The sequence below is a fragment of the Ochotona princeps genome, chromosome 17 (genome assembly GCF_030435755.1).
Source record: "Ochotona princeps isolate mOchPri1 chromosome 17, mOchPri1.hap1, whole genome shotgun sequence".
Classification (NCBI taxonomy): Eukaryota; Metazoa; Chordata; class Mammalia; order Lagomorpha; family Ochotonidae; genus Ochotona; species Ochotona princeps.
In genome coordinates, this window is record NC_080848.1 from 39,343,966 (window position 1) to 39,358,363 (window position 14,398).

A 14,398-nucleotide genomic window follows, 5' to 3' on the forward strand; every position below is an offset into this window, starting at 1 on the left:
TGTCTCATCTTCACCTCCACCGAGGGCTGCAAGGTCTGAGTTACCCGAGCAGAGGAAACCACGCTGACCCAGCCTTTCCCCTGTGGGCCAGGGGTCACCCAGGAGCTGGGGCTGCTGCTGGCAGGAGCTGGGCCCAGCCAGCTTTCTCAGGTCTACCTGTTTCTGAAGTCCCTGGGACCGGGCTGTGGCTGGAGGGGACCCTGCCTGCCTTCATTCAAAGAAAGCTCCTGGGGGCAGGAGGAGGTTGGAGGAAGTTCTCACTGTCTGCACTTGAGTTTGCGTCACATGCGGAGCCTCAGTCTTCCCATCCATGTAGGGGATCCTGGGGGTGGCAGTTCTGCTGCGGGTGCTTGATGCCTCCCCATGAATGGTGCAGCCAGGCAGTGCCTGGGAGCTGGGTCTGCACTCAGACCCCACATTACCGCTACCCCGCCTTTAAAATGGGAACACAGCCCTGCGGCCTACTGGGCCCTGGAGGACGTGAGAGCCAGTCAGAGCCCACTCCGCTGCCCCCCACCCCATCAGCACCACCTCTCCCAGGCTGGGAAGCTGTCGGGGCACCTGTCTGGGTCTCCATGTTGTCTTGTGTAGTGCGGACCAACTGCCTGCACCTCCCAAGGTCACCCATGGGAATGTCAGGGAGGAGCCAAGGGTCAGGTCCACACTGGTTGACACAGGGGCTGCCCTGACCCCTTCTTCCCAGGGTTTGTCCTCACCTCCATGCTGACCGACTGCCTGCTGAGTCAATGAGGAGGCCCTGGGGCCTGAAGACAGGGGGGCTGTGCTTTGCGGTGGGATGGGTGCAGGAGGGTTGTGCTGGGTCCTCACAGTGCTTCCCCTTTCTCTGAGTTCACCCTGCTTCCCGGAGAGCCTGGGGCCTCTTGCTCAGAAGAGGAACTGAGGTTACAGCCAGGGCTTGTGGGGGGGACTAGGGGGAGGCCCCAGGAAGCTGAGAGAGGCTGGGCAGGTGATAATCACGGCCTGTTAAACTGCCAGGCCAGGGCAGGGAGGAGAAAGCTGAGGTCCAGAGAGGTTACCCAACTGGCCCCAGGCCACACAGCTGGAAAGCTTGGGAGCTGAGCTGGGAGAAGGGGAAGCAGGGGAGGACTGTGGACACTCTGGCGCCCTGCAGAGTTCATGGGATAGAATGCAGGCCCATGGGAAATCCCTCACTCTGGGCGTCCAGGTGTCCTGTCCTGGGTGACACTGAGGTGACCCCCGATACTGTGGATCCTACTTCACTGACTCCCAGGAGCATCCTCTGGGACCATATTTCCCACCTGGGTGGGAGAAGCCAACCTCGAGGTGGCTAGGCTGAGGCCTTGAGGTGCTGGCCTCGGACGTGTGGCCTTCAGCGTGGGTCCTTCCAGGCCTGGGTGGTCTTCTGCCTCGGTGTTGACCTGAATGTCCCCATAGCCTGTGAGGCCCGTGGGAATCCAATGTGCCTCCCTCAGAACCCAGATCTCAAGCTGGTCAGTATGGGAGTGGGGAGTGACCTGCTTCTTTCCCACGCACCTAAGGGATGCCCACTGCCCTCCAATTGATGAAGAGGAGGTGTTCCTTGGGGTGTCCATCCTGGCTCTGCCCACCCCCACCCCCATCCCAGCTGATGCTGTAAGCTGCGTCTTTTGCACTCTGTCCTGTGCCTGGCCTGGAGGAGGGGGTGGTGTTGGTGGAGGTGGTGGTGAGGTGACAGGCAGGGAGCGGCTGGTGGGCTGTGTGCTCTTACCCTTATTCAAGTTCTTACTATTCAGTACTTTTTATGTTTGGACTGAATGATTTATTTGTAAGGCAGAGCAGCAGAGAGACAAAGATCTTTCAGCTTCTGGCTCACTTCTCTCAGTGGCCATAGTCGGGGCTAGGCCTGGGTGAAGCCAGGAGCCTGGAACTCCAGCTGGGCCTCCCACGTGGGTGGCAGGGGTTCAAGTACATGCACCATCCTTGGCTGCCTTCCTAGGCACATTAGCAGGGAGCTGGGGTGTAGCGGAGCACCTGGGATTTGAGCCACACTCGGCTGCAGGCTACAGGGACTTGGCCTGCTGTGCTCCAATGCTGGACCCCTTGTTGCTACTTTTCAGTGGAGAGTGAGAGGAAGTTAACTCAAGTTGGCTTTACAAATGGAAGGATGTGTTGCTGGATAATTTAAGAACTAGGGCTTTTTCCTGTGTCTCTGAGTCTGTCCACTCTCCCCTTTCTGTGGCTAGCCTTTACTTTCCCACCTGGCCATGACCCTCGGGGAGGAGAGTGGAAGTGTCCTGGGACTGATTCTCCTTGGGTTCTATGAAATCTCATGAGCTCATTGCTGGGGCTAGGGAAGTGGATGTCCCAGGTGTCCAGGCCTGGCCAGGTGTTCACATCGGACTCTCGTGGTGGGTTGAGTGCGGCTGAGTTTTGCTCCAAGGGAGGCCAAGTGGCAGCAGGGCAGGCAGGACCCAAGGTGTCCACACTCTCTGCTGAGCAGCTGCCAGGTGTGGGCCATGTGCCCCCTCTGTGTCTGCCTCAGTGTGGGCTGGGACTGTCCCTAACGTGCACCTGCTGTGTCCCTGCCTGGTTCTAGCTCGAGCCCTAAACATGCGGGCTTGCAGGTGTCTCCCCTGCTCCCCGTGCTGCTGGCATGGAGCCTGGCGCGGAGCTGGGGATGGGTAATGTCCAGCCCATGAGATTGTTTGGCCTGGCTCTGCTGAGGCCACCTCAGGTGGGACTCGAAATTCCACCACTGTAGAGAAGGCCCATTTTTAAGTGGGTAATCTTGTGCAGCCTCAAAGGGATGTTACAGAACAAAGGCTTCCCTTTCTGGGATACTTGAGGGTCCCTGAGAAGTGCAGGTCTGTGTCCTTGTGTGAGTAGGTACATATGAAGGCACCTTGCAGGCATGTGTGCACGTGTGTCTGCAGCCATGGGTCTGCGTGGGCGTGTCTGAGTGTTTCAGGGGTGTGTGCAGGATCTGCTAGTGCCTGGTATAATGAACCTGTATGTGCCGCTATCTCCTGATAGGTGAGCACATGTGTGCCCATGCCTCCTGTGTGTGCACATTGGGGTTTACATACCTATGTGCTCCATGCCCACACGTATGTCCGTGTCCATGCTGGTGCGATTGCATGTATTTGGTGTGTGTTGGGCCCTTGAGAGGTGGGGAATGAAGGATCCCTGTCTCAGGCCTTCCCAGGAAGTGGGTATGAGGGCCCCATCCCCAGGGCTCCCTGAGATTTCCAACAGGCTCTGTCTTTCCAGTTTAGGCAGGAATGGGAGAGTCTGTGGGCCTCCAGCAGGTTCTGGGAAAGCCAGGGCTGTGTGGACCCAGCTGTTGCTGGAGGCTGTGGTGCAATTCACATGCCGAACCCCTTCCGGAGCTGCGGGTTCCTCTGGGCGTGGGGAAGCTGCTGGCTGTGAGACCTTGCTTGCCCATGGTGGCGTCCGTCACGCTGCCTCCCCCGCTCCCCCATACTCCAGCAGGGCGCACCTCCCCGGCTCTGCAGCCTCACCCACAGGAAGCTACACTGGGGGCAGGCACGGAGGAGGAGCCTCTGGGCGCCCCGCCCTGCGCCCTGGCCCACAGACCCTGCTGGCTGCACTGCAGCCGGCCGGCCAGGGCCATTGCTGAGACCGGAGCCCCACGGCCACACCATGTTTGGCAGAAGGCGCAGTGTCTCCTTCGGAGGCTTTGGATGGTGGGTGACAGATGGGGGAGGGGTGCGTGGGTGGGAGCCGACCCTAGAGGTAGAGGGCTCCAAAAGCTGCCATGGAGGACAAAAGGGGCACTGGCAGTGGCCTTAGCCTACGGGGACACTTTCAGATGCCAATGCCCGTAGACAGGGAGCATGGGGGACGTTGGGACCGCGAGTGGCACCTCTGTGGCAAGTGGCTGCCCGGGGCCTGAGAGGCCAGAGCTGGCCACCAGTGTGGGCGTGCTTGTTTGTCACTGTGGGTGAACATGTGAGCCTGTGTGTTGTACGGTGGCAAGGCTGTGATAACCCCTGAACCTGTGTGTATGTGTGTGTGTGCGTGTGTGCATGCGTGGGACTGCGGCTGCTGGTCTGCGTGACCATGTGCGTGGGGTGTGCCCCTGCATGGGACCACCTGTGCACTCCTGGGTGCTGGTGTCTGAATGCACGTTTCTGTCTGAGCCAGTGCTGTGACCTGAAGGTACAAGGCTCCCCGGGGCGTCTCCTCTTGGGAAGCAACAGGAGGGGAAGGACTGTCCACAGGTGGCTCTCTGGACCCGGGTGGCTTTGAACTCCAGCCTCCTGCTGGTCTCCTCACGGCGTCCGGCCTCTAAGCTTCCATCCAGGATGGCAGTTCCAGGCAGTGGGGCCGCTGAGGCCCAAGACTCCCCTCTGGCTCCTGACAGCTGCTGCAGCCCCGCAGCTGGGGCAGAAGTAGTGGGTTCCACTATCAGTTTCCTTTCAATTCCTGGGCCTTGGGGCCCTGACACACAGGGGGCATTGAGGGTGGCTGGCGGGGGGAGGTGATGGGCTGGTGGGAGTAGCAGGAAGGGTTGGTAGGGAACATGCTGGGTTCCTCTGGTGAACAGCTCCCACTGGAGCTGGGTCAGTGAAGGTAGGGCGATGCCTGGGAGGCGTAGCAAGGCTTTGTCCCTGCCCACCTATACCCCTTGATGCCTGGGCTCGCAGCTGCTCTTCTGAGGCTGGGGGTCCGAGTTTGAATCACAAAACATCATTCTGTCTCTGGGATGAACATGTGCGGCCAGTGCAGGGCCCAGGTAGTGGGGGAGGCATGGCGCGGAGGGGGTAACACAACAGGACGTAAGGTTTGGGTCTCAGTTTGCTGCCAGCTCAGGTGACGACGCCCAGGGAACTGGGCTGTGCCTGAGATCCCCCAGCCCAGGGAGCACCTGGCCAGGTGATAGCCAGGAGAGGGGCGGGGCTGCCCAGGGCTGCCAAGATGAAACAGAGGGAGACCCCTGTGTGCTGTTCATGGGGTCTGGGAGGGCAGCTTTGCTCTGTTCTAATCACTGTGGTGCTCCAGGCAAGCTCAGATGTTGGGAGGTTTTGCACACAGCAGGTGTTTGATGTGGCCCATTAAGTCTGAGGGCGTTAGAAGGTAGGGCGGCAAGAAAGGGAGGTGTAACTGAGTGTGGGCACCCTTGGTGGTACCTACCAGCTGGGCGGGGCTGTCACAGTTGGTGAGGGGAGAGTTGGTGGTGTCAGTTCTGGGGCTATAAGTCCCCAGGCAAGGAAGAGGTTATCTGGGCTATGCTTGAGTAGCTGCAAAATTTCCCAGGGTGGGGACAATACAGGAGGGAAGGACCCGCGAGAGCAGAGACCTGGCTCCATAGCCACTGCCTGTCTTGCCACTTGCCAAAACCGCAGGCCACGCCCTCCCAAAGCCACACCTCGGCGTGGGAACCCTGTGGGCAGGCGTGGCTGTGGGTTTGGGGGCAGGGCCCCTGTGACCCGGAGGGAGACTGACCAGCAATCTAAAGGGCTCCCCTAAGGCTCCGATCTAGGCTTGGCTGGGCAGGTGCTCCCCCGAGCTTTACTTTCCCCAGATGTTGGGGGGTTTGGGGAAGGTTCTTGCCCCATGGTGAGAGTTCAGACTCCTTGGGCAAGAGTGAAGTGAGTGGGTTGTTACCAGGGGCTGTAATGGGGTCACTCTGGTGGTCATTGCGCCTGCAGAATTGGGTCCCTGATTCCTAGCTGACCTCTTGGTCTGGTGTTTGGGTGGGAGAGGGTGAGGGGCCCAGGGGTTACCCTGCTTGGAGACTAGGCGTGGAGCCCTGAGGAAGGCACACGGGCGGGTGTGGGGAAGATGATGGGAGGGCAGGGCCAGGACTCTCAGTGCTGCCTGTCTGCTTTTGGGAGCTGAGGTCTGAGGGTTCTTCAAAGGGAAGGCCCAGGTCCTCTCCATCAGCCCCGTGTGTGTGTGTGTGTGTGTGTGTGTGAAGCTGGGGGCTAAATAGGGTTTAGCTAAATACAATAATGCCACAGATAGTATCACACTGACAGTACCGGTGACCCTGGTGGCTGTGGCCGGTGCACAGAGGAAGCACGGGCAGTGGGAGTAGTACCCACATGCCCGTCAAGGAGGGTGGGCCTCTTCACAGTCCTAAAGGCTGGCACATGAGGGACTAGAAATAGAGGCTCCAGCACTGCCTCCTTTCACATGTGTGTAGGGAAGACAGGTGGGCTATAGGACTGCCAGGACCGTCTGGAGCAAGCCTGAACCCATCGGGTTGTCTAGGCGGCACAGGACCCCTGCCCGTCCCCACTGGTGTGTGCAGTTAGGGCTGCCCCGGAGTGGGACCTGCTTCCCGGGATGGACTGGCAGCCCTGGAGCAGGAGGGCCCCTGGTGCTGGTGTTTTCTCAAAGCAGAAGCCAAGGGCTGGCTGGACTGACTTTCCCCCTGTCCTGGGTCACTGAAGCTGGGCTGCAGAGACCTCTACTGGGGCAGGAGTTATCCAGGGAGAAGCTGGTTACCAAGTGCTCAGGGGGTGATGGCTTATTGTCAGTGCCTGCCTCTTGATGGGGCAGGTGGCGTGTGGGAGCCCTCAGCCCCCGCACTGACAGTACTTGCTTTTCTTTTGACAGGATTGACAAGACCATGCTGGCGGGCCTGAAGGTCAAGTAAGTAGCCCCTTAGTGTCCTGTGAAGGTCCTTGGGAGGGCCAGGGGCGGGGACTGACCAGACAGGTGATTCCTGGAGTGTTGGGTGTTGGGGGTTGAGGGTGGTATATGTTACAGGTGCGACCTGGGAAGGCAACGGGGATGCCTGCGTGTTCTGTCGCTTTCCTTTTTATGACGAGGTCGGTCCCATCGGGCTGCCTTCCCAGTCTCTTTTTTGCCCCTTCCTGGTTGTGAGTGCCGGTGTGGCATCCTCACTCTCAGACTCATGTTGTACTGGGCCTCTTGGATGAGCCTTCCACGCGGAGGGATGTCTCGCACGTGGGCCTGGTGTGACCTGGTTTCTTTGCGCGCCCTAGGGTGTGCCTGGGGAAACCCACAGTAGGCCCGCTCCCCCTTCTATAGCTTCCCGTCTCATTCCCCATCATTACTTGTATTCTGCTCCCTCCTGTGTTACTGGTTGGACTGTTGTTTTTTTTTAAAAGATTTATTGTTATTGGAAAGCCAGATATACACAGAGGAGGAGAGACAGAGAGGAAGATCTTCCATCTGATGTTTCACTCCCCAAATGAGCCGCAACGGGCCGGTGTGCGCCGATCCGATGCCAGGAACCAGGAACCTCTTCCAGGTCTCCCACACGGGTGCAGGGTGCCAATGCATTGGGCCGTCCTTGACTGCTTTCCCAGGCCACAAGCAGGGAGCTGGATGGGAAGTGGTGCTGCCGGGATTAGAACCGGCGCCCATATGGGATCCCGGCACTTTCAAGGCGAGGACTTTAGCCGCTAGGCCACGCCGCCGGGCCCTGGTTGGACTGTTTTGTCATCATCCTGTTCACAGGTCTTTGGAGACCTCCCTAAGTCCCAGCCTGGTTCTGCTTGCATCCTTGCCCTCTTGTAAGGGGGATGTCCTAGACCACCTGTTCTGATGAAGAGGAGGGGTCTTCAGGGCAGAGACAGGTGTGCAGCAATGGTTTCCCAGCATCACCCTCTCCAGGTGTTCTGGGTTGGTTTTCCTGCTGCTGTCCTGCTGTTCAGTTGCCAGCGGGACGATGTGGGTCGCTGGGCAGAGACTGGGGGTCCAAACAAGAGTTGCTGTCACAGAGCGGTGGGTGGGCAGGGCTAGGACGGGGTCACACTGTCCCTTCTCAGAGTTTCAGTCCCTCTGCAGAGCTGACAGCTGAAGGGCCGACGAGCAGGTAGTTCTTCAAGCAGGGGCAGGGAAGTGGTCCCTGTGCTGGGTGGCCATGAGTGTGGCCTGGAATTCAGGACAAGTCTCCTTGGGACCCACACTGGACTTTGCATCCAGGTTGGTAGCACAGAGGGCATGAAGTCTGGACCCTGAGTTCACACCTGTGTGCACCTTGCCTGTGATGCTGGCAGGAGGCAGAGTTCCCAGGGCTGAGGGTTGAGGGGGGGCAGTGTGTCTGCTGGGGCTGTCCTGGAATGCCCAGTTTTGATTTTGTGGGAGTTTATCCTGTTTGTTTAAACTGGGACTTAGGGGTCCCTTGGTGTTTATGTGGGATTGGTTCTGTGACTCCCTGCGGTCACCAAGCTCCACAGGTGCTCAAGTCCCTTCTGTAAAGGGGTGCAGTGCTTGCAGGAGACCCACACATTTCTTCTTCTAGACTTTGCATTTATTCTACATTGCTTAACCTATCCGAGGCAATATAAATGCTGTGAAAATCTGTTAAAATACGTTAGTTAGGCGATGATGGCAAGGTGTGACTGTATGCGTTCTGTAGTGATGCAGAGTCCTTTTTTTTTTTTTGAGATTTTTATTTGTTTTTATTGGAAAAGCAGATCAGATTTACAGAGAAAAGGAGAGGCAGAGAGAAAGATCTTCCATCTGCTGGTTCACTCCCCAAACGACCACAATAGCCAGAGTTGAGCCGATTTTAATTCAGGAGCCAGGAGCCTCCTTGGGGTCTCCCACATGGATGTAGAGTCCCAAGGATTTGGGCCATCCTCAACTGCTTTCTCAGGCCGTAAGCAGGAAGGTGGGTGGAAAGTAAAGCATCAGGAACATGAACTGGTGTCCATGTGGGATCCCGGCACCTGCAAGGTGAGGATTTAGCCATTGAGCCATCATGGCTGTTTCATAGTTCTTTGTTTTTAAGACTTGCCTGTTTTTATATATTGGGGGGACGGTGGAGAGAGAGAAAGAAATCTCTCTTCTGTTGCTTTACTGCTCAAATGGCCACAGTAGCCAAGGGGCTAGGCCAGGCTGAAGCCAGGAGTCAGGAACTTCAGCCAGGTCTCCCATATGAGAGGCCCAGACTTAGTCACTTCAGCGCTCACCTGTTACCTTCCCAGACGTGTTATCATAGAGCTGGGTTGGAAGCTGAGTAGCCAGGATTCAAATTGGCGTTTCCATATGGAATGGGGCATCTCAAGTGAAAGCTTAACCTACTACCTTACAAGATCTTGTTCCAGAAATGGTTCTTTTTTCCCCAGTATTTTCAGCTTGTAGTTGCTTGGATCTGTGAATGCAGAAACCATGGATGTGGAGGGGGTTGATGTGTTGGCTGTATACTGTGTGTAACCTGGAAGGCAAATAGTTATAGGGAGGGCTGGAGGCACAGGCCAGTGTCGAGATGAGGGCCCCTCCGGGGGTGGTCAGGCTCTGGGGAGGCGGCACAGACAGGATATAGGCCTTGTTCCTAACCGCATTGCCCATCTCTGGATTGTGAGCAACAAAAAAACCCAATGTAATTTGGTTAAGAAAAAGCGGACTTTGTGGGAAAGACCCCAGGTTCCTTGGGTACCCATGGTGCGAGATGGGGACTTAGGGCTCTGGACGGGTGGGATCAGGAGCTGGAGACCCCTGCCTTGTCCTAACTCAGTCTGCCTCTGGGCAGAACTCGGTAAATGGAGGTGGAACGTCCTTTGGAAACACAAGGGTGATCTTTGGACTTGCAAGGACTTGGACATTTACTACAAAGCTGAAGGCAGACACATAGATCCATGACATAGAGTCCAGCATTCAGAAATAAACCCTCGCGTCTGTGGTCAAAGGGTTTTCAACTGCAGTCCCCAAATAACCTACTGGTGAGGAGTGGTCTTCCAACAAATGGTGCAGGGGCAGCAGCCCAGTCACGCACCCCAGGGTGACTTTGGGTCCCTCTTTCACGTCCTGCACAATCCTATGAGAAGATCAATGACCTAAAGTCGAAGCTGTAAAAGTCTTAGAAGAAAAGCCAGATACGAGTAGTTCTCACTTTGGATCAGGCAATTGTTTTCTTAGACATGATATGAAAAACACAAACCACAGCAAGAAAAATAAACTCAACTGCATCAAAATCAAAACTTCGGGTGTGCAAAGCACAGCCCTCAGGAAGGTAAAGAGAGTCCATGCAAAATGGGAGAGAATAAATTATTCCCTTGATTAAGGACTCCTATCTGGACCTACAAAAGAACCCTTATAACCCAGCGATGCAAAGACATGGAACACAATTAAGACACGGTGGAGGAGCTGCTGGATATTGTTCAGAGAAGATGAACCAATGGGCAGACATCACAAGAAGGATTGTCAGTAGCATCCATCAGCACCATGTGAGCTGGCACTCCACGGCCACTAGGCTGGCTCTCATAAAAGACGACAATGCCCGGGGTGGTTGAGATGCTGGAGGGATTGGGAAATGCCGCAGCTGCTTTACGAAACAGTCTGGGCGTTCCTGAAAAGGCTGGGACATAGGTCATGTGGTGATGGGACTGTAGTTCTACCCTTGGGTGATGGGCAGAGCAGTTAAGACTCTGTGTGGGCACCTGTGTCCCATGTGGGAGTCCTGGCGTTGTTTCCAATGCCGGCTTCCTGAGAGTACGCACCCTAGGAGGTGGCAGCCCAAGGATGTGGATCCCACGAGCCCGAAGGGAAACCAGGGTTGGGCTCTGGCTCTGGCCTGACCCAGCCTGGGATGTTTGGCCTGGTACAGCCCAGGATATTGAGACATGTGGAGGAAACATCCAGCGGACAGAAGATGTATATGAATCCTTTGTTTCTCTGCCTTTCAAATTAATAAAAAATACTTTAAAGATTTATTTATTTTATTATAAAGACAGATTTACAGAGAGAAGGAGAGATTAAAATCTTCCATCTGCTGGTTCATTCCCCAAATGGCTGTAATGGTTGGAGCTGAGCCCATCTGAAGTCAGGAGTCAGTGGCCCCCTCATGGTCTCCCACAGTGTTCCAAGACTTTGGACCATCCTACACTGCTTTCTCAGGCAATAAGCAGGGAGCTGGATGGGAAGTGGAGCACCTAGGACACAAACTGGCACCTGTATGGGATTCCTCTGCTTGCGAAGGGAAGATTTGTCAGTTGAGCCATTACACTGGGTTCCCCAAATAATTTCAATCTTAGGTGGACATCTAAAAGAAATGAAGGCTTCACCCACATAAAAACTTACAGGACTGTTCATGGCAGTGTTATTAATAATAGCCCCAAGTTCAAGCAGCCCAACTGCATTTGCAGAAGAGTGGCTAAATGGAAAGTCATCTGGCCACACCATGGTATGTGACTGACCACAAAAGGGCTTCAGGTCCTCAAGACACACTGTAATACAGATGGATCCTGAAAGCATTGTAAATGAAGGGAGCCAGCCATGAGAAAAACCGCAGGATCCCATGTGTACGAGATGTATAGAATGGGAAATCCATAGACATAAAGTAGATTAATGGGTGCATAGGGCCTGAGGGCTTCTTGGGGGGAGGGAAGGAAGGCTAGTGAATTCTAAAGCCTGCAGGCTTCTTTTTTGAGTTCATGAGAATGTTCTGGAACTAGGTGGTGAGGCAGTGATAGCAGTGATGCCTGTATAACCTTGCAAAAATGCAAAAAGGAAAAAAAAAAAACCAAGAAACTGTGCGCTTGAAAATGGAGCATAAACAGCATCTCAATAAGCCTGTTACGAAGGGAGAGAGGCTGGTCCAGCATGTGCTAGCCACTCCAATGGCTTAGCCATGGGGTTGTGGAGAAGAAAGGGACGTGGTAAGAGGGGCAGACACTGTAAGAGGTGACATCCAGCCAGGATCTCATCCTATGCGATTGCACAGTTCTTCCCGAACGCCCAGGGTGTGGTTCTGCTTCCTGGCAGGTCAGTGCGTGGCTTGGCTCCCTGGGACTTCAAGATGCCTCCTACCCTTGCCTCTGCAGATTGAGGCTGCTTTCCTTCCTCTGCCACAGGGACGGGCTGTGGCCCATCTTCCCTGACTGACATGCCCCCGCCCCCAGGGATCTGGTGTCCTTGATGCTAAGTTGGTGAGCCGTGCCACTTCTAGAGGCACCTCTGAGACATGAGGCTCGGAGAGGAGGAAGTGTGCTTGGCTTCCCCCATGCCTGAGCACCCCTGGGCACCTGGTGCAGCACTCACATGCTCACTCAGGATTGTTCGCTCGAGGCTTACGGAGCTTGGACTCGGAGGTGGTTCCGTTCTTTGTGCTGCGCCCAGGATGCTGCTGGGTAGTTCCCAGCACCTGCTGTCCCACTCTTCCTGATGGGCTCAAGGACATAATCCGCGGAGAGGGCTGGAGCGTCCCAGCCTCCTACATTGGCTTCCAGGGCAAACCCCAGACTGGAGGCCCCCCGGTGGAGCAGGGAAAGAGGAGGACCCCAGGGATATGGACTTGCTCAGCTGCGTGGGCTGCAGGAGGTGGTCAACTGTGCAGGAGCAATGGAGATGGTGGCGCCGCCAGTATCATGCAGGGCGTGTGAATTGGCAGGCATGAGTGAGAGCCCCAGGCTGGCAAGGGGTCAGGTTGGTAATCTCTGTGTCTGTGGAACTCAAGTCTAGCCTGCTCTCGTAGAGCTTTGACCTTGTGCTCCTGGCTGTGTCTCTTAGGATCCATTTCATGTATTTGAAAGGCAGAGTGAGACAGAGAGGTCTTGCATCTGCTGGTTTACTCGCCAAATGGCCACAATGGGCAGGATTGGGCCAGAAGTGAGCCAGGCCTAAGGCAGGAGCCAGGAACTCCATCTGTTGCTTCCAACCTGAATCTGTCCCCAAGAAGTGCAGCCTGGACAACTCAGCAAAGCAGCGAAGTCTATTGAGGAGGCAGGTAAACAGACCAACAGGCTGGGTCAGCATTCCTTTCCTGCAGAGAGTCCCGAGGTGAGGGCTAGATGGGTTTTTATAGAAAGAGTGAGTTATACACCCATGGGAACCAGGTTGAGTTGGGCAGCCACAGGAGGCTGCCATGGAAGCTGTGGGTGGACAATGGGTGGGCTATGACAACCGCAGAAGGCTGCCGTGGGGACAACAGGTGATCTCGAGCAGCCATAGGAGGCGTCTTAGAAACAATGGGTAAATAAATTGTACAGTATTGATTTCTGGAACCAAGGGTTACTGGCAGGGCATGTTAGCCTAGTAATCTGGTCCCCAAAAACCCAGGAAACCGGCAAAGCATTTTGTACAGAAGCATAAAGAGTTGGCTAACAAACTTATGCAGGCCTGAACCAAAGTGGCTCTATTCTGTGACTCTGTTTCACACATCTGGTCTTCCACATGAGTGTAGGGCCTTCTGCTGCTTTCTCAGGCAAGGTGCTGGGCCGGAAGTGGAACAGCCGGGTCTCCAACCAGCATTTTGCTATGGGATACCGTTGTCACAAGCCATGGCTTAGCCCACTGCTCCCCATGCTGGCCTTGAGAATCTAGTTTTTTTTTTTTTTAATTGACAACCCCAGCCTTTGGTGCCCAGAAGCAGTATCTCTGGGGGCCTGGCATTGTGGTACAGTGTGTTAAGCTTCCAGCTGCGATCCCAGCATCTTACATTGGTAGCAGTTTGAGTCTTGGCTGCTCTGCTTCTGATCCAGCTTCCTCTAATAGCCTGACAAAACAGCAGAAGATGGACCGTATGTTTGGACCCTGAACCCACATATGGGAAACCTGGAAGAAGTTCCTGGCTCTTGGCTTTGTTTTCTGTGAATTACCATAATCTAGAACCTTCTGGGACTGAATCTCCTTTGTCAGCTCCTGTTCTCCCCACCCGGGGCATTTGGTGGGGGCATGTTGGGCTGTTCGGGGCAGGGGGAGTTAGATGTTTTTGTGGAGGGGGTGAGGAGAAGCCTGAGCCAGTTTCACGTCAACTGAGCACCTGCCCTCCAACCCAGGACCAGGTTAGAGGCTGGTGGGCTGGTGGGGCATGTGAGGGGTGGGGACAGAGAGGACAGAGAAGTCTGTGAAAGGAGACAAGGGTGCCACTCCTTTTCAGGCAGTGGCAGGCAGTGGCAGTGAACAGGTGCACTCCAGATGAAGCCTGAAATGGGCCAACCCAGCCCTGCCCAGCCCAGGCGTGGCCCAGCTTGGCCCAGTGGGGAACTCTATGTTAGATGCGCTGCTGTGGGTGCAGACAAGGAAATTCTGCCTGTTTCAGCATCTCCACAAATAGGACCAATGTCCACCCAGGGCTTACCTGGAAACTGAGTGCTCACCTCGACCCCTCCATCGCCCTCAGCTTTCACTTCCAAACCAGCTCCAGGCTGGGGAGTCCCACTGCTCCCCAGCCCTGTAGATTCTGGCTCATTCGTTTTTCCTGGGTGAGTGTTCAACCTCACAGCACACTGAGTGTAGGGGTGTGAGTGTGCTCGCCTGTGCAGGTGGACATGAGCTTCGAGGGCCCATGTGGGTGCTTGCACGCTGCCTTGCCTGGCTTTCGCAGGTTCCTATGGTAACCACCAACATGTCTGTTTTGGGATCTGGAGTCTCAGGGTGTACGTGGCTGCAGGGAGAAGCGAGGCGGGCGGGCGCTTAGCTGGCAATTGGGCTGTGGCCTGATTTCCTTCCCAGGCACTGGGAACGAACTTGAAGGTACAGTTTGCCAGGCAGC

General features: G+C 55.6%; 1 protein-coding gene across 3 annotated transcripts in view; it reads left to right on the plus strand.

Moving 5' to 3' along the window:
• Positions 1-14,398, plus strand: part of RAP1GAP2 (RAP1 GTPase activating protein 2) — a 171,573-nt gene that overhangs the window by 19,887 nt on the left and 137,288 nt on the right. For 2 of the 3 annotated variants that reach the window (XM_058676118.1, XM_058676122.1), the window contains one exon: positions 6,550-6,585. In XM_058676118.1, coding sequence (XP_058532101.1) covers positions 6,550-6,585 — 36 coding nt within the window. Of the gene's footprint in view, positions 1-3,551; positions 3,669-6,549; positions 6,586-14,398 lie in introns of those variants that run through there. The other variant, XM_058676120.1, reaches the window with a different exon arrangement.